This window comes from Salvelinus fontinalis, chromosome 24, assembly GCF_029448725.1.
Source record: "Salvelinus fontinalis isolate EN_2023a chromosome 24, ASM2944872v1, whole genome shotgun sequence".
Taxonomy (NCBI): domain Eukaryota; kingdom Metazoa; phylum Chordata; class Actinopteri; order Salmoniformes; family Salmonidae; genus Salvelinus; species Salvelinus fontinalis.
In genome coordinates this window covers 6,414,447-6,441,026 of record NC_074688.1, presented here as the reverse complement: position 1 = coordinate 6,441,026, position 26,580 = coordinate 6,414,447, and the positions used below count along the sequence as shown (strand labels likewise).

At 43.8% G+C, this 26,580-nt stretch overlaps 1 protein-coding gene across 1 annotated transcript in view; it reads left to right on the top strand.

The window, feature by feature from the left end:
* Positions 1 to 26,305, top strand: part of LOC129821847 (prostacyclin receptor-like) — a 63,275-nt gene extending 36,970 nt beyond the window's left edge. Inside the window, exon 2 of the mRNA XM_055879539.1 lies at positions 22,104 to 26,305. Coding sequence (XP_055735514.1) covers positions 22,104 to 22,430 — 327 coding nt within the window. The 3' untranslated portion in view covers positions 22,431 to 26,305. The remainder of the gene's footprint in view (positions 1 to 22,103) is intronic.
* The last annotated feature ends 275 nt before the right edge of the window (positions 26,306 to 26,580 follow it).

The window sequence follows — 26,580 nt, the reverse complement described above, 5'->3', positions numbered from 1 at the left end:
TATTTTAAACAAAATACATGTCTGTCATTGAACAACCCCATGCCATGATTTGATAGTGGGAAAAATGAACTGATCTCCTTCATAATTTCTTTAAACAATAAAAGCATATTTACCAACATTTTCTGAAAATGCATATTTAGTGTTTAATTTTAATTTTATTTTTTACTCATGTCCTATTGGATTATTGAGTTTCTTCCCCCCTCCCACACACACAAACACTTTGTCATTTCTGAGTTTAATATCAGCTTTTAAATGTTTCCCTAAATCATTGACCAAACTGTGGGAAGTTTTGTGGATTTCCTTATGTTACGGGCAGGATTCAAATCCAGGTGTCCCACAAGAGACACTGATGTCCTGACCTCTAGACCATGGGGAAATCCATTATTGTCAAAGGGTGACATAGATTTTGAAGACGCAAGAAGGATTACTGTAGTTCATCACAGAACTATGAGCCTGTCTCATGTCAGTTAAACTTACACCCTTTGTAAAAGGACATGGGAATTCCAACAGTTAAACAGAGTCATAGGGATTCACAATGGCATGTCCTATTGGAAAATTGGCTTAAATTAAATTCCCCAGCTACAAATACTATGTTATTGGAGTTCAATATCAGGTTTTACGTTTCCCTGCATTTAGTAAACAAGCATACCATTAAAACGTGGATGGACCTGATCCATTGATCCTACTTCGTAAAACCAGCAGGGAATACTTTCCCTTTTTGTTTCATTCTCTTACATTTCAGATTTATTTAATGGCTCTTTAGGCAGTGTTTTTATTAAATCTCTGTTTATTAAATCTCTGATCATTCTAGAAGTCTCGGTTCATGTGGAGAATACATGTTCTGCCCCTAGAACTCTCAGAGCTAGAGAATGCGTTCAGTGGAGACTGCACGATTCTAAGGAAATAATTGGAACCATGCATCCAGGAACTCATAGCGGAATTTGTTGGTTTGGGTTTTATGGACCACTGACCCATAGTTGGTGTTTACTAGTACGCTTCAGCTAAAAGCCCTCTCACCCCCTTGCATATCCCATTACCCATTACTGGCCTTGCCAAAACTACTTATGTGCCCCCTGCCCCTAAAAGGAGCCAAGGGAGTACCATTATGTTCCCCTGAAATTCAGCTGAATTATTACATACTCAATTTAACGTTGCTAAATACATAGCAATAAACAACCAAGCATAGTTGCTCTAACATGGGTCTGTTGGTTTCTAACTAAATCCCTTCAGGGATGTGTGTAGCTGCCGCTGTATTGTATTTAAAGGGAAGGTTAAGTGAAACCATCAGATTTAGTGAAACCATCAGTAATAAAGAGGTCGAGAGGGTAATGGGTGGACATTGCACAGGACATTTCCCTGAAGTGGGCATTGAGAGTTCTCAACAATTCTTTTCATAGCCATTACACTGGGCATACACTGGTTGACTCAACATTGTTTCCATTTCATTTCAATGAAATGTACGTTGAACCAATGTGGAACAGCCGTTGAATTGGCGTCTGTGCCAAGTGGGATGTCATCTACAGTGGGGCAAAAAAGTATTTAGTCATCCACCAATTGTGCAAGTTCTCCAACTTAAAAAGATGAGAGAGGCCTGTAATTTTCATCATAGGTACACTTCAACTATGTCAGACAAAATGAGAAAAAAAATCCAGAAAATCACATTGTAGGATTTTTTATGAATTTATTTGCAAATTATGGTGGAAAATGAGTATTTGGTCAATAACAAAAGTTTATCTCAATACTTTGTTATATACCCTTTGTTGTCAATGACAGAGGTCAAACGTTTTCTGTAAGTCTTCACAAGGTTTTCACACACTGTTGCTGGTATTTTGGCCCATTCCTCCATGCAGATCTTCTCTAGAGCAGTGATGTTTTGGGGCTGTTGCTGGGCAACACGGACTTTCAACTCCCTCCAAAGATTTTCTATGGGGTTGAGATCTGGAGACTGGCTAGGCCACTCCAGGACCTTGAAATGCTTCTTACGAAGCCACTCCTTCGTTGCCCGGGCGGTGTGTTTGGGATCATTGTCATGCTGAAAGACCCAGCCACGTTTCATCTTCAATGCCCTTTCTGATGGAAGGAGGTTTTCACTCAAAATCTCACGATACATGGCCCCATTCATTCTTTCCTTCACACGGATCAGTCGTCCTGGTCCCTTTGCAGAAAAACAGCCCCAAAGCATGATGTTTCCACCCCCATGCTTCACAGTAGGTATGGTGTTCTTTGGATGCAACTCAGCATTCTTTGTCCTCCAAACACGACGAGTTGAGTTTTTACCAAAAAGTTATATTTTGGTTTCATCTGACCATATGACATTCTCCCAATCTTCTTCTGGATCATCCAAATGCTCTCTAGCAAACTTCAGACAGGCTTGGACATGTACTGGCTTAAGCAGGGGGACACGTCTGGCACTGCAGGATTTGAGTCCCTGGCGGCGTAGTGTGTTACTGATGGTAGGCTTTGTTACTTTGGTCCCAGCTCTCTGCAGGTCATTCACTAGGAGGACCCCGTGTGGTTCTGGGATTTTTGCTCACCGTTCTTGTGTTCATTTTGACCCCACGGGGTGAGATCTTGCGTGGAGCCCCAGATCGAGGGAGATTATCAGTGGTCTTGTATGTCTTCCATTTCCTAATAATTGCTCCCACAGTTGATTTCTTCAAACCAAGCTGCTTACCTATTGCAGATTCAGTCTTCCCAGCCTGGTGCAGGTCTATGACAATTTTGTTTCTGGTGTCCTTTGACAGCTCTTTGGTCTTGTCTATAGTGGAGTTTGGAGTGTGACTGTTTGAGGTTGTGGACAGGTGTCTTTTATACTGATAACAAGTTCAAACAGGTGCCATTAATACAGGTAACAAGTGGAGGACAGAGGAGCCTCTTAAAGAAGAAGTTACAGGTCTGTGAGAGCCAGAAATCTTGCTTGTTTGTAGGTGACCAAATACTTATTTTCCACCATAATTTGCAAATCAATTCATAAAAAATCCTACAATGTGATTTTCCGGATTTTTTTTCTCATTTTGTCTGTCATAGTTGAAGTGTACCTATGATGAGAATTACAGGCCTCTCTCATCTTTTTAAGTGAGAGAACTTGCACAATTGGTGGCTGACTAAATACTTTTCCCCCCACTGTATGTCACAGATGTGTGTAAATCAGTAATTGTGTGTTTGGATCACACTTTATGTCCCTGATCAATCACCTCAGGTGTCCGTTGAGTGCCCTCAAAGCTCATCATTAAGCTAAGGACCCTGGGACTAAACACCTCCCTCTGCAACTTGATCCTGGACTTCCTGACGGGCCTCCCCCAGGTGGTAAGGGCAGGCAACAACACGTCTGCCACACTGATCCTCAACACTCGGGCCCCTCGGGTGTGTACTTAGTTCCCTCCTGTACTCCCTGTTCACCCACGACTGCGTGGTCAAACACGACTCCAACACCATCATTAAGTTTGCTGATGACACAACACTGATCACCGACAACGATGAGACAGCTTATAGGGAGGAGGTCAGAGATCTGGCAGTTTTGTGCCAGGACAAAAACCTCTCCCTCACTGTGAGCAAGATAAAGGAGCTGATCGTGGACTACAGAAAAAGGCAGGCTGAACAGGCCCCCATTCACATCGACGAGGCTGTAGTGGAGCGGGTTGAGAATTTCAAGTTCCTTGGTGTCCACATCACCAACGAACTATCATGGTACAAACACACCAAGACATTCGTTAAGAGAGCACGACAACATATTTCCACCCTCAGAAGACTGAAATGATTTGGCATGGGTCCCTAGATCCTCAAAAACTCATACAGCTGCACCATCGAGCATCCTGATAGTTTGCATCACTGCCTGGTATGGCAACTGCTCGGCATCTGTGTAATGCGTACACCCCAGTACATCACTTTGGCCAAGCTTCCTGCTGTCCAGGACCTATATACTAGGCGATGTCAGAGGAAAGCCCCCCCCCCCCCCAAAAATGTCAGACTCCAATCACCCGAGTCATAGACTGTTTTCTCTGCTACCGCACGGCAAGCGATACCGGAGCGCCATGTCTAGAACCAAAAGGCTCCATAACAGCTTCTACCCCCAAGCCATAAGACTACAGAACAATTAATCAAATGGCCACCGGACTATTACATTGACCCCCCTCCATTTGTTTTGTACACTGCTGCTACTCGCTGTTTTTTATCTGTGCATAGTCACTTCACCCCTACCAACATGTACAAATTACCTCAACTAACCTGTACCCCCTGTAACTAACCTGTACCCTTCGACTGACTCAGTACCGGTACCCCCTGTATATAGCCTCGTTATTGTTATTTTGTTGTTACTTTTTACAATTTTTTTCTTTCGTTTATTTGATAAATATTTTCTTATCTCTTTCTTGAACTGCACTGTTGGTTAAGGACTTGTAAGTAAGCATTTCAAGGTTTACACTTGTTTTTGGCGCATGTAACAAAGTTGTATTTTATTTTAACACGCCACTGTATTACCTCTGTAGTAGTGTCTTGAGTTGATGTGCAGGGAGAAGTTTGGTGTGTTCTGAAAGCCATTAGTCACGGAGAACCTTAACAAGAGTCTACATGTCAGGGCTTGTGACGTGAGTACAGTGACATATCGTGCGGTCGCTGTGCTGTAACAAACTCATCACATAGTACCTGCCTCTCTCACATGCCAACAGTTCTCAGCAAAAAAAGGAAAGTTCTCTCACTGTCAATTGTGTTTATATTCAGCAAACTTAGCATGTGTAAATATTTGTATGAACATAAGATTTAACAATTGAGACACAAACTGAACAAGTTCCACAGACATGTGACTAACAGAAATGGAATAATGTGTCCCTGAACAAAGGGGGTGTCACGATCGTCTTGCTGTGAGAGATTGGACCAAGGCGCAGCGTGTGCAAAATACATCTTCTTTATTTTAAGAAGAGAGAAAACAAACAAGAAACGAACAACTATACAAGAACTAACAAAATAACAAAACTGACGACCGTGAAGCTATAAATACAGATAGTGCTGACACAAACACTACACATAGACAATTACCCACCAATGCATGATGCCCATGGCTGACTAAAATATGGCTCCCAATCAGAGAAAAATGAAAGACATCTGTCTCTGATTGAGAACCACTCAGGCAACCATAGACATACCTAGACACATTCACTCAACCATAGACATACCTAGAAACATTCACTCAACACGAACTCATACACTACACCCAACACCCCCTTTACCATATAACCACCCAAAATGACAAAACACAAACATTCCCCATGTCACACCCTCACCTAACTAAAATAATAAAGAAAACAAAGAATACTAAGGCCAGGGCGTGACAGGGGGAGTCAAAATCAAAAGTAACTGTCAGTATCTGGTGTGGCCACCAGCTGCATTAAGTACTGCATTCCATCTCCTCCTCATGGACTGCACCACATTTGCCAGTTCTTGCTGTGAAATGTTACCCCACTCTTCCACCAAGGCACCTGCAAGTTCCCAGACATTTCTGGGGGGAATGGCCCTAGCCCTCACCCTCCGATCCAACAGGTCCCAGTTGTGCTCAATGGGATTTAGATCCGGGCTCTTCGCTGGCCATGGCAGAACACTGATCTTCCTGTCTTGCAGGAAATCACACACAGAACGAGCAGTATGGCTGGTGGCATTGTCATGCTGGAGGGTCATGTCAGGATGAGCCTGCAGGAAGGGTACCACATGAGGGAGGAGGATGTCTTCCCTGTAACGCACAACGTTGAGATTGCCTGCAATGACAACAAGCTCAGTCCGATGATGCTGTGACACACCGCCCCAGACCATGACGGACCCTCCACCTCCAAATCGATCGTACTCCAGAGTACAGGCCTCGGTGTAACGCTCATTCCTTCAATGATAAATGCGAATCCGACCATCAACCCTGGTGAGACAAAACCGTGACTCGTCAGTGAAGAGCACTTTTTGCCAGTTCTGTCTGGTCCAGCGACGGTGGGTTTGTGCCAATAGGCAACATTGTTGCCGGTGATGTCTGGTGAGGACCTGCCTTACAGCAGGTCGATAAGCCCTCAGTCCAGCATCTCTCAGCCTATTGCGGACAGTCTGAGCACTGATGGAGGGATTGTGCGTCCCTGGTGTAACTCGGGCAGTTGTTGCCATCCTGTACCTGTCCCACAGTTATGATGTTCGGATGTACCGATCCTGTGCAGGGGTTGTTACACGTGGTCTGCCACGGCGAGGAAGATCAGCTGTCTGTCCTGTCTCCCTGTAGCGCTGTCTTAGACGTCTCACAGTACTGACATGGCAATTTATTGCCCTGGCCACATCTGCAGTCCTCATGTCTCCTTTCAGCATGCCTAAGGCACGTTCACGCAGATGAGCAGGGACCCTGGGCATCTTTCTTTTGGTGTTTTTCAGAGTCAGTAGAAATGCCTCTTTAGTGTCTTAAGTTTTCATAACTTAATTGCCTACCGCCCGTAAGCTGTTTGTGTCTTAATGACCGTTCCACAAGTGCATGTTCATTAATTGTTTATGGTTCATTGAACACGCATGGGAAACAGTGTTTAAACCCTTTACAATGAAGATCTGTGAAGTTATTTGGATTTTTACGAATTATCTTTGAAAGACAGAGGCTGGACTGAGGGCTTATAGGCCTGTTGTAAGGCAGGTCCTCACCAACAACAGAAGCCTGCTGAGCACATGTAAAGACATTTTTTTTTTTTTGAGTTTACCTTTTAGGTAATCACAGTTGTACATCAGAGTGACAGTCAGAAATCAGAACCACAGGGTTTACTGTCTATAGATTCTATGCTACAGAGGAAGTGACTCTGGGGGAGGTCTGGTGTTCCTCTGTGACCTCTCAAATATTCTGCCTTTTCTGGTATTTCCTGCCAGGTTTCTTCTGGTCTAATTTGGGCACAAGACTGGAGAAAGCATTTTCAATCACAATACAAAGCGTTTTTATTGGGAAAGCTTCCTCCTTGTGTTAAAATCTTTTCTCCTGTTTTCCCTCTGTTGGGGGAAAACAATCCTGGTTCTTCCTGGTCAATCCTGGTCTGTTCTTGTCCCTTCCGTTCTCTGTCTGTAGGTCCCTGTCCCACCCTGTATAGCTGGAGAAGATGGGCTATGATCTCTGCCCCATTTCCCACATCCTTTGTGACTCTTTGCCACACTTCCCTTCTCATTCCTTCTGGATGTGATTTGGACCTCAGCTTTCTCCCATTATCATCGTCCCGGGAGTAAAGGAGTCCTGGCCGACATGGCACTGGCTATCCCGTCACTCTGTATCCAAACCAATCCCTTATGTGTGGTCAGAGCTCAATGGGGAATTAAAACCATAAAATGACTGTGAAATCATCCATAATTGTTCACATTAATGCTAAGTGAATAATAGCGGTATAATTATTACCATGCATTTTGATGACGATGATTAAATATGATCACTTAGTTCTTCACTCATGAATGTTGTATTTTAAATGATAACCTTATGATATTAAAGTCAGTGATTTACATCTCCTCTTCCCAATGCTTGTGGTTTTGTCAAATATTCATCATTATGAATATTTGTCCACTATACCATGGCCGTCATAGAATTAGGAGTGAGTAATTTAATAGGATCTCTAAGATGGCCACGCTCAGTGATACCCATAGGGACACTGGGTGGATACATAATATACTCAACCATTTAGTATTTTTATTCAGGATTTCGAAACAACATATTATTTTACCGGAAATTGATCAACAGCAGTTCTTGGGAAGATGAAAGTTGCTCTGGTCATTAGATCTTGAAAACCCCCTGAGAAGATCCAATGGTAAACGCCTACCCAGCCTGTTGCTGAAACCTTCTACTTTTGTATGTGCCAAGGCAGCAGCTACTCTTCCTGGGGTCCGAACACATCAAAGCACCCACATTACATATAAAGAAAAAGACAAAACGATGAACTATGTATGTACTGAATGAGCTAAAGATAAAACTGAATATCATATAACATCCCTACAACACCACATATCCACAACACAACATGTTCATTACTACCATACAACAATATCACAATGTGTGCGTATGTGTGTGTCTGCACCTTTGTGTGTGTCTCTTAACAGTCCCCGTTGTTCCATAAGGTGTATTTTTACCTGCTTTTTAAATCTCTGATTCTAATGCTTGCATCAGTTACCTGATGTGGAATAGAGTTCCATGTAGTCATGGCTCTATTTAGTAATGTGCGCCTTCCATAGTCTGTTCTGGACTTGGGGACTGTGAAGAGACCTCTGGTGACATGTCTTTTGGGGTATGCATGGGTGTCCGGTACCTTCAGCTTGTCAACACCTCTTACAAAAACAAGTAATGATGAAGTCAATCTTTCTTCCACTTTGAGCCTGAAGAGATTGACATGCATGTCATTAATGTTAGCTCTCTGTGTACTTTTAAGGGACAGCCGTTCTGCCCTGTTCTGAGCCAACTGCAATTTTCCCAAGTCCCTCTTTGTGGCACCTGACCACACGACTGAACAGTAGTCCAGGTGCGACAAAACCAGTGCCTGTAGGACCTGCCTTGTTGATGGTTTTGTTAGGAAGTTAGAGCAGCGCTTTATTATGGACAGACTTCTCCCCATCTTAGATACTGTTGTATCAATATGTTTTTACTATGACAGTTTACAATCCAGGGTTACTCCAAGCAGTTTAGTCACCTCAACTCGCTCAATTCCCACATTATTCATTACGAGACGTAGTTGAGGTGTAGGTTTTAGTGAATGATTTGTCCTAAATACAATGCTTTTAGTTTCGGAAATATTTAGGACAAATTTATTCCTTGCCACCCACTCTGAAACTATCTGCAGCTCATTGTTAAGTGTTCCAATCATTTCATTTCATTTCAGACACACTGACCTTACTCAAAGCCAGTGGCATGTTGTTAGTAAAGATTGAAAAAAGCAAGGGGCCTTAACAGCTATCCTGGGGAATTCCTGATTTAACCTGGATTATGTTTGAGAGGCTTCCATTAAAGAACACCCTCTGTGTTCTGTTAGACAAGTAACTCTTTATCCACATTATAGCAGGGGGTGTAAAGCCATAACACATACGTTTTTCCAGCAGCAGACTATGATCAATAATGTCAAAAGCTGCACTGAAGTCCAAGACAGCCCCCACAATAATTATATCATCAATTTCTCTCAGCCAATCCATTTCTCTCAGCCAGTCATCAGTCATTTGTGTAAGTGCTGTGCTTGTTGAGTGTCCTTCCCTATATGTGTGCAGAAAGTCTGTTGTCAATTTGTTTACTGTGAAATAACATTGTATCTGGTCAAACACAATTTTCTCCAGAAGTTTACAACGGGTTGGTAACAGGCTGTTTGGTTGGCTATTTGAGCCAGTAAAGGGGGCTTTACCAGTCTTGGGTAGTGGAATGACTTTAGCTTCCCTCCAGGCTTGAAGGCACACACTTTCTAGTAGGCTTAAATTGAAGATGTGGCCATATCGACCCCTATTATCCTCAGTAATTTTCCATCCAGATTGTCAGACCCTGGTGGCTGGTCATTGTTGATAGACAACACTCATTTTTTCACCTCTTCCACACTGACTTTACGGAATTCAAAAGTACAATTCCTGTCTTTTCATAATTTGGTCAGATATACTTGGATGTGTAGTGTCAGCGTTTGTTGCTGGCATGTCATCCCTACTGACATTGCAACATGGCCTATATGTTCTTATTGTAAAAAACCCAGTCTTCCTCTTTGGCAACCGGAAAGTGGTTCCACTTCCTCTTTTAATGTGGTTTCTATCAGCAGGTAATGTGCTGGCTTGTACACAGCAGATTCAGCACTTTTCAATCTCTATTTGTCTATCTGTTTATGGGTCAGACTGTGTTTGTACTGTATATAGAGCCACATGCTTCTTCACGTCAACAGTCTTTAAACATTTTTTTTTTTTTTTTTACACCTGTCCTCAGTTCCCCTGAGTGGTAACAAAAGAGGACTTGGAACCTGAACAGGAGCTTTCTGGCTTTCTGAAAGGGAGAGTGCAAGCAGACCGAGGTGCACGTGAGAGAAAGTGGGAGTGGAAGGAGAGGAGAAGAGAAAGGGCTGAGCTTGTGAGAGGAGATCATGATCATGGCAACAATGGAAAACAGGAGAACATAAGAGGATGGAGAGACTTGTACGGAGGGAGAGGGGGAGAAGAACGAGCGAGGGAACTGAAAGAAGAGAAACACAAATAAAAGGGGTTATTCTGAGTGGGTGGAAAGATGTCAAAGCCAAGCTGCCACACCACTCACTGAGAGTGATATCACATCTGTGTCCGTGTGTGTGTGTGAGTGCAGATGCGTGCATACATGTTCCCAGGGCTAGAAAAACAAGACCTAAGTAGATGTTTTCAAAAACAATGTGATGGGAGAAAACATGGGTCTATAAAGTCAGTCTATAAAGTCAGAAGTGTCATATTTACTGGAAAACAAATGCTCTTTGTTACTTCAATAGGCATCTTTTAGAAAGACTGCTTGACGATGATTACCATACAAGGATAATGATCAGATAATTAGCAACAATATGCAGATAGTTGCCAAGAAAGCACAGGATGACAATGTAGCTTCATTGCTGTTTCTTAAGTGGGTGAGTCATAATCATCTGTGATGAGCTGAAGGAGAACGCTCTCAATCTCCCTCTTTCTGAAGTTGTTCTCTGACAGAGGAGATATCGACCTTGTATTAGCTCTGGGCTGCGATGCCCAGTATCTGCATTGTTGCCAGGCTAAGTAGAGTTGTGATCAGACCACAGGCACTGATGGGATGTTTGTACTGGCGCCTGCCTGATCGATATTGTGCTTACTTCTATAACTGTGCCCCTCAGAGCATAATACTCTTTCCAGTAAAGGTACATTAGAGGCTGTATACAACAGGTCGTCTATGTATATTGTAGTTGGATACTTAAATAAATCTTTAGTTCGTTGCTGGTGCATACACAGCAGATCCAGTACCCACCTGGGTATTAAGCCTTCTGGGTAATAACTCTCCCTATTGTTACCAGTCAATTAACAGAAGCCTGCTGAGCCCAAGTCTTAATGGATGCATTGAACTCTCTCTATAGCCTTTGGCCTTTCTAACAGACACACAAACACAGATTCCCCAGACAGATGACAAAAGGATTGTGTAGACTGGTTCTAATTTTGGTGGACAGACGCAATTAATTGACAGACGCTGATAGAATGCACAGTCACATTTGTCTGGGAGCTAGACATCTAGACGTTTTCCTCCATAATGGTTTTGCTATGGGGAATAGGGTTAAAAGGGGTATTTATCATATAAAGTCTAGCTCCCTTCAACACCCACCCACACACACACCAGTTTCTCGGTACTAAGTAGATTTAAAAACTCTCAGGCAATCAGGCTTCCGAGAATAGAGTATAGAAAGACCACTATGGACCCCCATAGATTAATGTCCACCGAATAGGAACGTCTCCCCTGAATGAGCCAGTCTCCAGGCTTGGGGGGAACGCCTGCACTGACGCACAAGTTAGCCCATGTTTGTAACCTTTCAGCCTGAATTCAGAGGGACCATAATAACAGGCTGAGGAAAGGAGGAGGGAAGTGAGAGAGTCACAGATCTAATAGAGATCAAAGACATTGTGCCAACCAATATGGCCTCTAAGTTACGCGCAACTTTTATTTATTTATTTATTTCAACTTTATTTTACCAGGTAGGCAAGTTGAGACCAAGTTCTCATTTACAATTGCGACCTGGCCAAGATAAAGCAAAGCAGTTCGACACATAGTAGAAAAATAAGTCTATATACAATGTGAACAAATGAGGTGAGACAAGGGTGGTAAAAGCAAAAAAAGGCCATGGTGGCGAAGTAAATACAATATAGCAAGTAAAACACTGGAATGGTAGATTTGCAGTGGAGGAATGTGCAAAGTAGAAATAGAAATAATGGGGTGCAAAGGAGCTAAATAAATAAATTCAGTAGGGGAAGAGGTAGTTGTTTGGGCTAAATTATAGATAGGCTACGTACAGGTGCAGTAATCTGTGAGCTGCTCTGACAGCTGGTGCTTAAAGCTAGTGAGGGAGATAAGTGTTTCCAGTTTCAGAGATTTTTGTAGTTCGTTCCAGTCATTGGCAGCAGAGAACTGGAAGGAGAGGCGGCCAAAGGAGGAATTGGCTTTGGGGGTGACCAGAGAGATATACCTGCTGGAGTGCGTGCTACAGGTGGGTGCTGCTATGGTGACCAGCGAGCTGAGATAAGGGGGGACTTTACCTAGCAGGATCTTGTAGATGACCTGGAGCCAGTGGGTTTGGAGACGAGTATGAAGCGAGGGCCAGCCAACGAGAGCGTACAGGGTATGTTTGGCAGCATGAGTGAAGGATGCTTTGTTGTGAAATAGGAAGCCAATTCTAGATGTAACTTTGGATTGGAGATGTTTGATGTGAGTTTGTAAGGAGAGTTTACAGTCTAACCAGACACCTAGGTATTTGTAGTTGTCCACATATTCTAAGTCAGAACCGTCCAGAGTAGTGATGCTGGACGGGCGGGCAGGTGCAGGCAGCGATCGGTTGAAGACCATGCATTTAGTTTTACTTGTATTTAAGGGTAGTTGGAGGCCACGGAAGGAGAGTTGTATGGCATTGAAGCTCGTCTGGAGGGTTGTTAACACAGTGTCCAAAGAAGGGCCAGAAGTATACAGAATGGTGTCGTCTGAGTAGAGGTGGATCAGAGACTCACCAGCAGCAAGAACGACATCATTGATGTATACAGAGAAGAGAGTCGGACCAAGAATTGAACCCTGTGGCACCCCATAGAGACTGCCAGAGTCCTGGACAACAGGCCCTCCGATTTGACACACTGAACTCTATTAGAGAAGTAGTTGGTGAACCAGGCTATCGAGTCTGCCGATGAGTATGTGGTGATTGACAGAGTCGAAAGCCTTGGCCAGGTCAATGAATACGGCTGCACATTGTTCTTTCTTATCGATGGCGGTTAAGATATCGTTTAGGACCTTGAGCGTGGCTGAGGTGCACCCATGACCAGCTCTGAAACCAGATTGCATAGCAGAGAATGTGCGGTGGGATTCGAAATGGTCTGTAATCTGTTTGTTGACTTGGCTTTCGAAGACTTTAGAAAGGCAGGGTAAGATAGATATAGGTCTGTAGCAGTTTGGGTCAAGAGTGTCCCCCCCTTTGAAGAGGGGGATGACCGCAGCTGCTTTCCAATCTTTGGGAATCTCAGACGACACGAAAGAGAGGTTGAACATGCTAGTAATAGGGGTTGCAACAATTTCGGCAGATCATTTTAGAAAGAAAGGGTCCAGGTTGTCTTGCCCGGCTGATTTGTAGGGGTCCAGATTTTGCAGCTCTTTCAGAACATCAGCTGACTGGATTTGGGAGAAGGAGAAATGGGGAAGGCTTGGGCAAGTTGCTGTGGGGGGTGCAGTGCTGTTGACTGGGGTAGGGGTAGCCAGGTGGAAAGCATGGCCAGCCGTAGAAAATGCTTATTGAAATTCTCAATTATAGTGGTTTTATCGGTGTTGACAGAGTTTCCTATCCTCAGTGCAGTGGGCAGCTGGGAGGAGGTGTTCTTATTCTCCATTGACTTTACAATGTCCCAGAACTTTTTCAGTTTGTGTTGCAGGAAGCAAATTTCTGCTTGAAAAAGCTAGCCTTGGCTTTTCTAACTGCCTGTGTATATATATAACTTCCCTGAAAAGTTGCATACCACGGGGGCTGTTCGATGCTAATGCAGAACGCCACAGGATGTTTTTGTGTTGGTTAAGGGCAGTCAGGTCTGGAGAGAACCAAGGGCTATATCTGGTCCTTGTTCTACATTTCTTGAATGGGGCATGCTTATTTAAGATGGTGAGGAAGGCATTTAAAAAAAAATAACCAGGCATCCTCTACTGACGGAATGAGATCAATATCCTTCCAGGATACCCGGGCCAGGTCGATTAGAAAGGCCTGCTCGCTGAAGTGTTTCAGGGAGCGTTTGACAGTGATGAGTGGAGGTTGTTTGACCGCTGACCCATTACGGATGCAGGCAGTGATCGCTGAGATCTTGGTTGAAAACAGCAGAGGTGTATTTAGAGGGCAAGTTGGTTAGGATGATATCTATGAGGGTGCCCGTGTTTACGGCTTTGGGGTGGTACCTGGTAGGTTTATTGATAATTTGTGTGAGATTGAGGGCATCAATCTTAGATTGTAGGATGGCTGGGGTGTTAAGCATGTCCCAGTTTAGGTCACCTAGCAGCACGAGCTCTGAAGATAGATGGGGGGGCAATCAGTTCACATATGGTGTCCAGAGCACAGCTGGGGGCAGAGGGTGGTCTATAGCAGGCGGCAACGGTGAAAGAATTGTTTTTAGAGAGGTAGATTTTTAAAAGTAGAAGTTCAAATTGTTTGGGTACAGACCTGGATAGTAGGACAGAACTCTGCAGGCTATCTCTGCAGTAGATTGCAACACTGCCGCCCCGTTGAAGTTAAGTCGGATAAAGTGGATAAACAGGTTAATGTCAAGCCCCTCATGGAATGTAGGTCTATATTGAACACAACACATTGGCTGAATGATAGAACAGCGATTTCTGTATAGATCGATGCTGGTAGAGACGAGAAGCAGGTACAGGGAGTGAACATTTTCTTTATCAACTGACATGGAACGGAACAGGGCAGCGTCTGGACAAGAACACATAGCGACATTAATGCAGACACAGGGAACAAACGGAGGAGCAGACAGTTATAGACGGGGCAATCAACAAAGGGAAGGAGTCCAAGTGAGTCCAATGAGCGCTTCTGCGCGTAATGATGGTGACAGGTGTGCGTAATGAAGGGCAGTCTGGCATCCTCGTGCGCCAGAGCGGGAGTAGGTGTGAAAATGTACATGTTAAAATGTTATGGAATATATTTTCTCCATAGTTTTTTATGGTAGGCCACTCTGGTAGGCCTGCATTATGATCAAATAGCCACAGTAGCTTACTTGGCCACTGTTAAAACTGTAACTTAAGAAAACCTGGTTTTCTGGTTGTCTGCTGCATTTGCCCACTGAGTTAAAGCCAAAGATCTGGAGACTGCTGACAGTGACACCATGGTGATATACAGTGCATTCGAAAAGTATTCACAAACCTTGACCTTTTCCACATTTTGTTACATTACAGCTTTATTCTAAAATATATTTAAATATTTTTTTTTTTTCATCAATCTACACACAATACCCCATAATAACAAAGAAAAAACAGGTTTTTAGACATTTTTGCACATTTATTACAAATAAAAACAGATACTTTATTTAAATAAGTATTCAGACCCTTGGCTATGAGACTCAAAATTGAGCTCCGGTGCATCCTGTTTCCATTGATCATCCTTGAGATGTTTCTACAACTTGGAGTCCACCTGTGGTAAATTAGATTGATTGGACATGATTTGGAAAGGCACAAACCTGTCTATATAAGGTCCCACAGTTGACAGTGCATGTCAGAGCAAAAACCAAGCCATGAGCTCGAAGAATTGTTCGTAGAGCTCCAAGACAGGATTGTGTGGAGGCACAGATCTAGGGAAGGGTACCAAAACATTTCTGCAGCATTGAAGGTCCTCAAGAACACAGTGGCCTCCGTCATTCTTAGATTGAAGAAGTTTGGAACCACCAAGACTCTTCCTAGAGCTAGCCGCCCAGCCAAACTGAGCAATCGGAGGAAAACCCAATGGTCACTCTGACAGAGCTCCAGAGGTCCTCTGTGGTGTTGGGAGAACATTCCAGAAGGACAACCATCTTTGCAGCACTCCACCAATCAGGCCTTTATGCTAGAGTGGCCAGACAGCAGCCACTCCTCAGTAAAAGGTACATGGCAGCCCACTTGGAGTTTACCAAAAGGCACTTAAAGGACTCTCAGACCATCAGAAACCAGATTCTCTGGTCTGATGAAACCGAATTGAACTCTTTAGCCTGAATGCCAAGCTTCACGTCTGGAGGAAATCTGGCACTATCCCTACGGTGAAGCATGGTGGCAGCATCATGCTGTGGGGATGTTTTTCAGCGGCAAGGGACTGGGATCGAGGAAAAGATGAACGGAGCAAAGTACAGAGATCCTTAATGAAAACCTCCCGCAGAGCACTCAGGACCTCATGCCGGGGTGAAGGTTCACCTTCCAACAGGACAACGACCCTAAGAACACAACCAAGAAAATGCAGGAGTGACTTTGTGGTCTCTGAATGTCGTTGAGTGGCCCAGCCAGAGCCCGGACTTGAAACCGATCGAACACGCGATGCTCCCCATCCAACTTGACAGAGCTTGAGAGGATCTGCAGAGAAGAATGGGAGAAACTTCCCGAATACAGTTCTGCCAAGCTTGTAGCGTCATACCCAAGAAGACTCGAGGCTGTAATCGCTTCCAAAGGTGCTTCAACAAAGTACTGAGTAAAGGGCCTGAATACTTATTTAAACGTGATATTTCAGTTTACATTTTTTTATAAAGTTGCAAACAATTCTAAAGACCTGAATTTTTATTTATTTAATCAATTTTAGAATAAGGCTGTCACGTAAAAATGTGGAAAAAGTCTCGGGGTCTGAATACTTTCTGAATGCACTGTACCTTGGTTTATAACCTCTCCTGTTCATGGCACAGACAGATATAGCAGCTCTGCTTCTAGCTCCTAAGCAACTTTGCAGTATTTATTTATTGTATGTTTTTTGTTTGTTATTTCTTACATTATTAGGCCAGAATTTTTGGGGGGTTATTACATACAGCTGAAAATATATTTTGGATATCAGAGCGGCGTTAACTCACCAGCACCACAACCAAGAATACGACTTTCCCGAATTGGATCCTTGATCGTTCCCCCCAAAGACAATTTAAACTTATTCCAAAGGCTGCTCCAAAACACAGCCGGTGGAGAAGCGGTATTCGGAGTGGACTTCTAGTCATCGCTTCCGAGTATATTACTCGTTAATGTTCAGTCTCTGGATAAAAAAATGTAGACTAACTCCGGGCCAGAATCTCCTTCCAGAGAGACACCAGGGATTGTAACATTCTCTGTTTCACGTAAACATGGCTCTCTCGGGATATACTGTCCCTGTCCATTAAGTCATATGGATTCTCAGTACATCGCACAGACAGAAATATAGAAGTCTCCGGGAAGAAGAAAGGCGGGGGTGTATGTTTCATGATTAACCACTCATGGTGTGATTGTGATAACATACAAAAACTCAAGTCCTTTTGTTCACCTGACCTAGAATACCTCACAATCAAATGCCGACAGTATTACCTCCCAAGAGAATTCTCTTTGGTTATAGTCACAGCCATGTATATTCCCCCTCAAGCCGATATCACGACAGCCCTAAAAGAACTACACTGGACTTTATACAAACAGGAAACCTGAGGCTGCATTTATTGTAGCTGGGGATTTTAACAAAGCAAATATGAAGAAAACGCTATCAAAGTTCTACCAACACATTGACTGCAGTACTCGTGCTGGTAAAATATTGGACCACTGCTACTTACATTTTTGAAATTCCTACAAGGCTCTCCCGTCGGCCAAACTGATCACTACTCCATTTGCTCCTTCATATAGGCAGAAACCCAAAGTACCCTAAGGTCTATTCAACGCTGGTCTGACCAATTGAAATCCATGCGTTTTGATGGGATATGTTCCGGATCACCTCTGAGAATAACATTGACAAATACACAGGAGATGTTGTACCCACTGTTATTATTAAAACCTACCCAAACCAGAAACCATGGATAGAAGGCAGCATTCGCGCAAAACTGAAAGTGTGAACCACCGCATTTAACCATGGAAAATTGACTGGGAATATGGCCGAATACAAAGAGTGTAGTTATTCCCCCCGTAAGGCAATCAAACAGGCAAAACGTCAGTACAGAGACAAAGTGGAGTTGCAATTCAACGGCTCAGACTCGAGACGTGTGTGGCAGGGTCTACAGACAATCACAGACTACAAAGGGAAAACCAGCCACGTCGTGGACACTGAGGTCTTGCTTCCGGACAAGCTAAACACCTTCTTTGCCTGCTTTGAGGATAACACAGTGCCACCGACGTGGCTCGCTACCAAGGACTGTGGACGCTCCTTCTCCGTGGCCGATGTGAGTAAGACATTTAAGCATGTTAAACCTCGCAAGGCTGCCGGCCCAGACGATATCCGTAGCCACATCCTCAGAGCATGCGCAGACCAGCTGGCTGGAGTGTTTACGGACATATTCAATCTCTCTCTATCCCAGTCTGTTGTCCCCACATGCTTCAAGATGTCCACCATTGTTCCTGTACTCAAGAAAGCGAAGGTAACTGAACTAAATTAACTATATCACCACATAGCACTCACTTCTGTCATCATGAAGTGCTTTAAGAGGCTAGTTAAGGATCATATCACCTCTGCTTTACCTGACACCCTAGACCCACTTCAATTTGCTTTACGCCCCAATATATCCACAAACGATGCAATCGCCATCGCACTGCACACTGCCCTATTCCATCTGGACAAGAGGAATACATGTGTAAGAATGCTGTTAATTGACTTTAGCTCAGCATTTCAACACCATAGTACCCTCCAAGCTCATCATTAAGCTGGGTCTGAACCCCGCCCTGTGCAATTGGGTCCTGGACTTTCTGATGGGCCGCCCCCCAGGTGGTGAAGGTAGGAAACAACACCAACACTTTGCTGATCCTCAACACAGGGGCCCCACAACGATGCGTGCTCAGCCCCCTCCTGCACTCCATTCACCCATGACTGCGTGGCCACACACGCCTCCAACTCAATCATCAAGTTTGCAGACAACACAACAGTAGTAGGCCTGATTACCAACGATGATGAGACCTACAGGGAGGTGGTGAGGGCCGTCGGAGAGTGGTGCCAGGTAAATAACCTCTCACTCAACGTCAACAAAACAAAAGAGCTGATCGTGGACTTCAGAAAACAGCAGAGGGAGCACGCCCCTATCCACTTCGACGGGACCGCAGTGGAGAAGGTGGAAAGCTTCAAGTTCCACGGCATATACATCACTGACAATCTGAAATGGCCTACCCACACAGACGGTGTGGTGAAGAAGGCGCAACAGCGCCTCTTCAACCTCAGGAGGCTGAAGAAATTTGGCTTGGCCCCTAACACCCTCACAAACTTTTACCGATCCACAACTGAGAGCATCCTGTCAGGCTGTATCACCGCCTGGTATGGCAACCGCAGGGCTCTCCAGCGGTCTGCCTAAAGCACCACCGGGGGCAAACTACCTGCACTCCAGGAGACATAGAGGACCCAATGTCACAGGATGGCCAAAAAGATTATCAAGGACATGAACCACCCGAGCCACGGTCTATTCACCCTGCTATAACCGCAATAACATTTTGTTAAATATGTGTATGTAACACATTTTTATTTGATTAGATTTTTCAAACACTTGAAAGTCACTCTGACACTGTCTTATCACTCCCAGGAACACATGTAGTCAGCATTAGACGGCAAATTATCACAGTATCATCAAGACTTTGGTCACAAAGATACAAGAAAACAGGAAATTGTTATTTCTCACTCTCTTGCTCTCTCTCGCTCTCTCTCTCTCTGGGATCCACTGCTTTGTTGTCTCTGAGATGAACAGACACATAACTTTATCATCCCATTGAAACAGGATCTGAAGGAGAAGGCGCGCAACAGTCCTCCAGGAGCCAAATGGAGACTAATAGGCCACTATGGACTTCCATTATGGGGCCTGTTTCCTGATAGCAAAGGCCATCAACAGCACCAAATGGCCTATAATGTGTCCATGTTTCCCTGCTCTGGCCCCACACAGACTGTACCCAGGTAGATGCACCCTTAGGTGTGGGTGCATGTGTTTTATGATTCTTGAATATGCCTTTTCCAACTGATGGATCGTCCCCCCCAGGCTGCACTGCTGCTGCAGCCTGTCACAGAGCCTTATAAACCACACACATTCATCAGTACGGAGCATGTTTAACCAGCGGCTGATGCCTCTCATCAATCCTGCGTTCCAAACCCACGCTCAGTGACAGTGCCCGTGATTTGTGTCCCTCTTAAAGGATACCAGGTCTGCCCAGAGGACCATATGTGGCAGGGTGGCAAGGAGAAGGTGGCAACAGTAGCAGTGTTTTGTGAGATGTTTTGGCAACACGTAACAACAAACACCATCTTAGGCTTTTTTTCACAGTACACATCCAAATCACATTTCCTGCATTTCCTTTCCTTTTCTATGATTGTGTTGTTTTTTTGTGTGTATATTCTTCTTTGTATGTTTCCTAGGCTCCTGCCTTGAATGTATAATTGCTTGGTCTTATAATGCAGGGCTCCCTCAAAAAAAGAGACCTTGTTCTCAATGGGACTCCCCTACCTAAATAAAGGTTACAAATGTGTGACATCCCACCTGGACACTGTCTCCATGAAACCGTTTTTATTATGTATTCATCTATCACTGTTCAACAGGTTCCTAGTTTGTAACCATAATTCTTAGAGGCCTTGTAATGCCAACAATGGACAGCCTGTAATATATTAGTCTGGCTTTCACCAGCTCTCAAAGTCACAGCTTACTGTGTGGTCACGTGGGTCGCACGTCAGCCAGGTTAGTAATATATGCCATTCAGCAGACACTTTTACTGACTTACAGTCATGCGTGCATACATTGTTTACATATGGGTGGTCCCGGTAATCAAACCCACTATCCTGGCATAGCAAAGTGCCATGCTGAAGCAACTGAGCTACAGAGGACCACAATGGTCAGCCTGTACAGTATAGGGCCTCTTAACTGTCTTATGAACTGTATCTGACCCTTACTGCCGCAGTTCAGACTCCGAGAGCAGCCCATATAACATATACGTCCTCTAACTCAGCCTGGGGCTACAGTAATGGCAGCAATGGTAGATTTATTTCACTATCCCTCAGTGCGCTACATTGGATGACACGTATTTCACCCCTAGGCCATCCTTTCACTGTGAATGAATGAGTGAGCCAAAAGCTGGGACCAGCAGCTGAATCAGGGAACACATGTCGTGTTTATAATTGATCCTCCACTCCTATGAATGTAATGAATTGCAATATCTGTGGTCCCCTACGGCCATCATTAGTCCTCTTGATTAGGACGCTTTGGGGTTACGTTTATGGTTACAATTAGGATTAGGGTAAAGGGTTAGTGGTTAGGGTTGTGGGTTAAGGGTTAGGTTAAGGGTTAGGGAAAATAGGATTTTGGGTGGAAATTAATTTTAGGTCCCCACGAGGATATAAAATAATGTGTTGTGTGTGTGTGTGTGTGTGTGTGTGTGTGTGTGTGTGTGTGTGTGTGTGTGTGTGTGTGTGTGTGTGTGTGTGTGTGTGTGTGTGTGTGTGTGTGTGTGTGTGTGTGTGTGTGTGTGTGTGTGACACTATTTTGACATCAGTTGTGCAATGTGGGAATTCACTTCCATCAAAGGCATTGCTACATTTCTACAGAAACATTAGTTCACTGTGGTTGTGGCAATACGGCAACACAAATACAGTGTCTGCACAATGTTCTCCGCCTTTTTATAATGTCTGTCAGTGCGTTACAGGATATTGTCTGTTTTGGCTAGTTAGCCTATGGTGGAGATGAGAGAGCGTGGTGCCGCTCCTACTCCCTCCTGCATGCTGATTTGGCACGGCTCAGACATGTAATGGTCCCTGGGCTGCTCCCACTCCGTCTTTTGGGTTATTACTTTTCACTCCCATGCCTTAGCAACAGGGAAACATTTACGCTGTGACACCATACCACTCAATCAGGCCACGCAATCAATTATGGGACTGTTTATTGAATATATCACAGGAAATAAGGGGATTGAAGACGGAGGAAAGGAATGAGGTGGCTGAGATGCTTTTGGTGCCAGCTGCTCTCTGTGGCCAGGATGTCTGTCTGTCTGTGTCTGCCTGGCTCATTCTGTACTGTCCTGTATACTGGCCTGTGATGGGATTTTATACAGTATAATGTCCTTACTCCTCTCTTTCTCCCTTGTCACTCTCTTCCCCCACCCCTTAGTATCCAGCACTCTCAGCACGCTATTTATCTCACTCCACATAAAACTTATTTTACATGTTATTTTGACGAGTAAGAGTAGCTGCTGCATGTGCAATAGCTAATTGGGATCCTAATAAACTAAACTCCTCTATCTAACTCTCTCTCTCTATGTCTCTCCTCCTCAGATTGCCGGTTTTGCCAATGCCATCGAGCCGGTGGGTGACGACCAGGAGAACCTGCTGGCGTTCCGTTTCCAGGCCCTCAACCCAATCGTGGACCCCTGGGTCTTCATCATCTTCCGCAAGTCCGTGTTCCGCCACCTCCGCTCGCTGCTGCGCTGCCGCTTCACGGGGGGAGCGGTGAAGAACACGGCCCACTGCACCTTCTCCTTAACCCCTGACGACCACAGGGAGTCTCCCAAACCCTTGCCTTCTGTGTCCTTGCAGCCCAAGCTTGACTCCAGCCTCTTATGTGGGGGTGGGACTCGGGGCAGGAAAGAGGATGGGCTTTAGGGATGGATGGATGTGGGAGAGTAGACAATTGGGGGAAGGGGTTCGGGATTTAGGGTTTGGAGAATTAACTTTTTTGACCACTAGTACTTACCTTATCCACTGTTGACTAGAATGCATATAGTATACCTATGCATGAGTATACCGATGCATGAGCTACGTTTCATACATTCATACATGTTTCATACATGTGAGTGCCATATAAAAAGACTGCAAAGGAGTGGATAAAGTGAGCGATTATGCCTCCAAACACTGAAAACAAAAAAAAATGCAATGGATATATGCAGGAGAAGACCACTAAGGGGGATTCATTATGGACAACCAGCCCTGGAAGGGCAAAGGGCAGGGTAAAGAACTCTGTCAACATACAGTGCCTTCAGAAAGTATTCATACTTTATTTTTACCTTTAACTAAGCAATTCAGTTAATAACAAATTCTTTGCCTTGTTCAGGGGCAGAACAACCGATTTTTACCTTGTCAGCTCGGGGATTTGATCTTGCAACTTCTCGGTTACAAGTCCAACATTCTAACCACTAGGCTACCTGCCACCCCTTGACTTATTCTACATTTTGTTGTGTTACAGCCTGAATTCAAAATGGATTAGATATATTGTTTTTCTCACCCATTACACCCCATGATGACGAAGTGAAAATATGTTTTTAGAAATGTTTGCAAATGTATTGAAAATGAAATACAGGAATATCTTATTTACATAAGTATTCACACCCCCTGAGTCAATACATGTTACAATTACCTTTCGGAGCGATTACAGCTGTGAGCTTTGCACACCTGGATTGTACAATATTTGCACGTTATATATTTTTTTTAATCCTTCAAGCTCTGTCATTGCTATACAGACATTTTCAAGTCTTGCCATGGATTTTCAAGCCGATTTAAGTCAAAACTGTAACTAAGCCAATCAGGAACATTCAATGACATCTTGGTAAGCTACTCCAATGTACAGTATATTTGGCCTTGTGTTTAGGTTATTATCCTACTGAAAGGTGAATTTGTCTCCCAGTGTCTGTTGGAAAGCAGACTGAACCAGGTTTTCCTGTATAACTTTTTGAAGCTCTGAGGACCCATGATAAATCTTTTCACGACTTTTCACGACTGTCTTGGTGTGTTTGGATCATGATAGTTTGTTGGTGATGTGGACACCCAGGAACTTTAAGCTCTCAACCTGATCCACTACAGCCCCGTCGATGAGAATGGGGGCATGCTTGGCCCTCCTTTTCCTGTAGTCCACAATCATCTCTTTTTGTCTTGATCACGTTGAGGAGGAGGTTGTTGTCCTGGCACCACACTTCCAGGTTTCTGATCTTCTCCCTAAAGGCTGTCTCATCGTTGTCGGTGATCAGGCCTACCACCATTGTGTCATCGGTAAACTTAATGATAGTGTTGGAGTCGTGCTTGGCCACGCAGTCATGGGGGAACAGGGAGTACAGGATGGGACTAAGCACGCACCCCTGAGGGGCACCATTGTTGAGGATAAGCGTGGCAGATGTGTTGTTGCCTACCCTTACCACCTGGGGGCTGCCCATCAGGAAGTCCAGGATCCAGTTGCAGAGGGAGGTGTTAGTCCCAAGGTCCTTACCTTAGTGATGAGCTTTGAGGGCACTATGGTGTTAAACGCTGAGCTGTAGTTAATGAACAGCATTCTCACGTAGGTGTTCCTTTTGTCCAGGTGGGAAAGGGCAGTGTTGAGTGCAATAGAGATTTGCATCATCTGTGGATATGTTAGGGCGGTATGCAAATCCCAGTGTTTCTGGGATGATGGTGTTGATGTGAGCCATAACCAGCCTTTCTAAGCACTTCATGGCTACTGATGTAAGTGATACGGGGCCGTAGTCATTTAGGCAGGTTACCTTTGGTTTCTTGGGCACAGGGACAATTCTTTACAATTAAAGATATTATTTGACTTGTTAAGCACATTTTTACTCCTGAACTTATTTAGGCCGGCCATAACAAAGGGGTTGAATACTTATTGACTCGAGACATTTCAGCTTTTCATTTGTAATTTGTAAACATTTCTAAAAACCTAATCCGTTTGAAATTCAGGCTGAAACAACAAAATGTGGAAAAGTCAAGGGGTATGAATAGTTTCTGAAGGCAGTGTAAATACACACCCGGTGAAGCCCGTGAAAACATTGCACTAGGTCTTCTGTCCAGGTATCACTGAACTCCATTTCCAAGCTGGGGAAAGAATGTTCCTGTTAAAATATCTACTAATAATTTGGTTAGCTTACCAAAGATGGTATGGCGGTGTCCACTATTACTACCTTATGGAATTTAGATTTCCTCACTTCCTGAATGATTTCACATCTTGTAAATGTACAAAACAGACAATATGCCCTTGCATATGCCCAAGGCATTCAGGTCATTATCTTCAAATGACATCCACAACAGTGTAGTAAATCAACATGCAGGAATGAGAAAGCTCTGTTTTATTGACAACCTCTTTGCCCTCTTAGCTCTTAAAATGTCTCTCTCTGATCTGTCACATAATTGACGTGCGGGATGCAGGTCACAGCTAGCCTCGTACGCACCATCCGATTCTCGTGCGCTCACGTGCACGGATCCGTGTAGTGAAACAGAATGTAAGCGCGTGCGATCAGAATGGTTGGTAGCGGGCTAGGTCACATCAGGTCACCTTCCTACAACATGAAGGTCTCTTCTGCGTGCATGTCCCCTGGATCTATGATCAAGTTTTAAAAGAGGGTCAATCTCTTTATCTTCTTTTAAGGAGGAATGGATCATGGATCCGGTGCATGTGCACGTGACATGTCTTAAATCCATGTCTCAGTTTCCAAACCTTTGCATCCAACACTTCCGTCATCAATACGCTGTTGTAGGTAGTCAAATCTAGGGTGCATTATGGGCTCATTGAGAGAGACCTGTGTCTATGGCACTATTCTGTTGTACAATATATTGTATGGACATTCCTTAGTGCACTCGCTCAAGAGGGTACCGCATCTCCTTCTTATCAAGCTAATTCATTTGACCTATATTGTCACAGCAAAATAATCCTGCAGCAAAAGGATTTGAACATTTAGTCCACATTGTTTCTTGGTCGGTGGTTAGGCTATTGGTAAAAAATGAGGCCACATGAAAAGTGCAATACTGTTAATATAACCGTGTGTTAATGTGTGTTTTCAGTGAATTTATGTACATCATGATGCTCATATGCATTTAATGCAGTGCGGCGATCAAATGAAGATCCTACGTCTGTATGAGTCTGTTTGAATGTAGTCAATATATGAACTGCTCCCGTGTCTGTAGTCCTGTCGTTGAAAAAGCTCACAAAACGATGTTTGAAGTTGTTGCTTTTTCTGTCCGCTTTCTCCTCTGCCACTATGGCTGTGGTTACGTAGGTTTGCGCAATTCTGATATTTTCACATCCATCAGATATTTCTTTAGAGCTGATCTGATTGTTAAATAGGCCAATTACAAAAAAAGAAAGATCAGAATATGGCTGCCTGTGTAAACGCAGCCTCAGATAGTGATTGCATGAAGAGTGCTGCGTTTGTGTTTGCTGGTGGTAAGTCCTTTTTGTGTACGTTTCTATGTGTTCTCTCAGTTGTGTTGTATGGATGTTTTGTGCTGTTGTGTTTGATGTTTTGTGTATGTGGTTTGTGTTGTGTTTTGCGGTGTGTTGTAGTGATTTTGTTTCCTGAGCTATGATGTGCTACATACCCAGTGTGTGTTCCAGCCTGGCTTCTTGCACTTGAGAATATACGGTGTCAGATATGTTCTTGCAGTATTGGGATCAATTGTAACAAATGTGAATACATGTTAGACGTGTTATATATAGGTTGCTGTACATGTTCCTATGTAAAAAGATGAAAATGCTAAATAAAGATTAAGAGTATATATAACGTGTGTAACTTCCCTATTGTGTGATTTACTTTCCGCATGTACACTACTGTTCAGAAGTTTAAGAACACCTACTCATTCAAGGGTTTTTCTTTATTTTTTGTCATTTCTACATTGTAGAATGACAGTGAAGACATCAAAACTATGAAGTAACACATATGGCATCATGTATTAACCAAAAAAGTGTTAAACAAATCAAAATCTAGTTGATATTTGTGATTCTTAAAATAGCCACCATTTGCCTTGATGACAGCTTTGGACACTCTTGACATTCTCT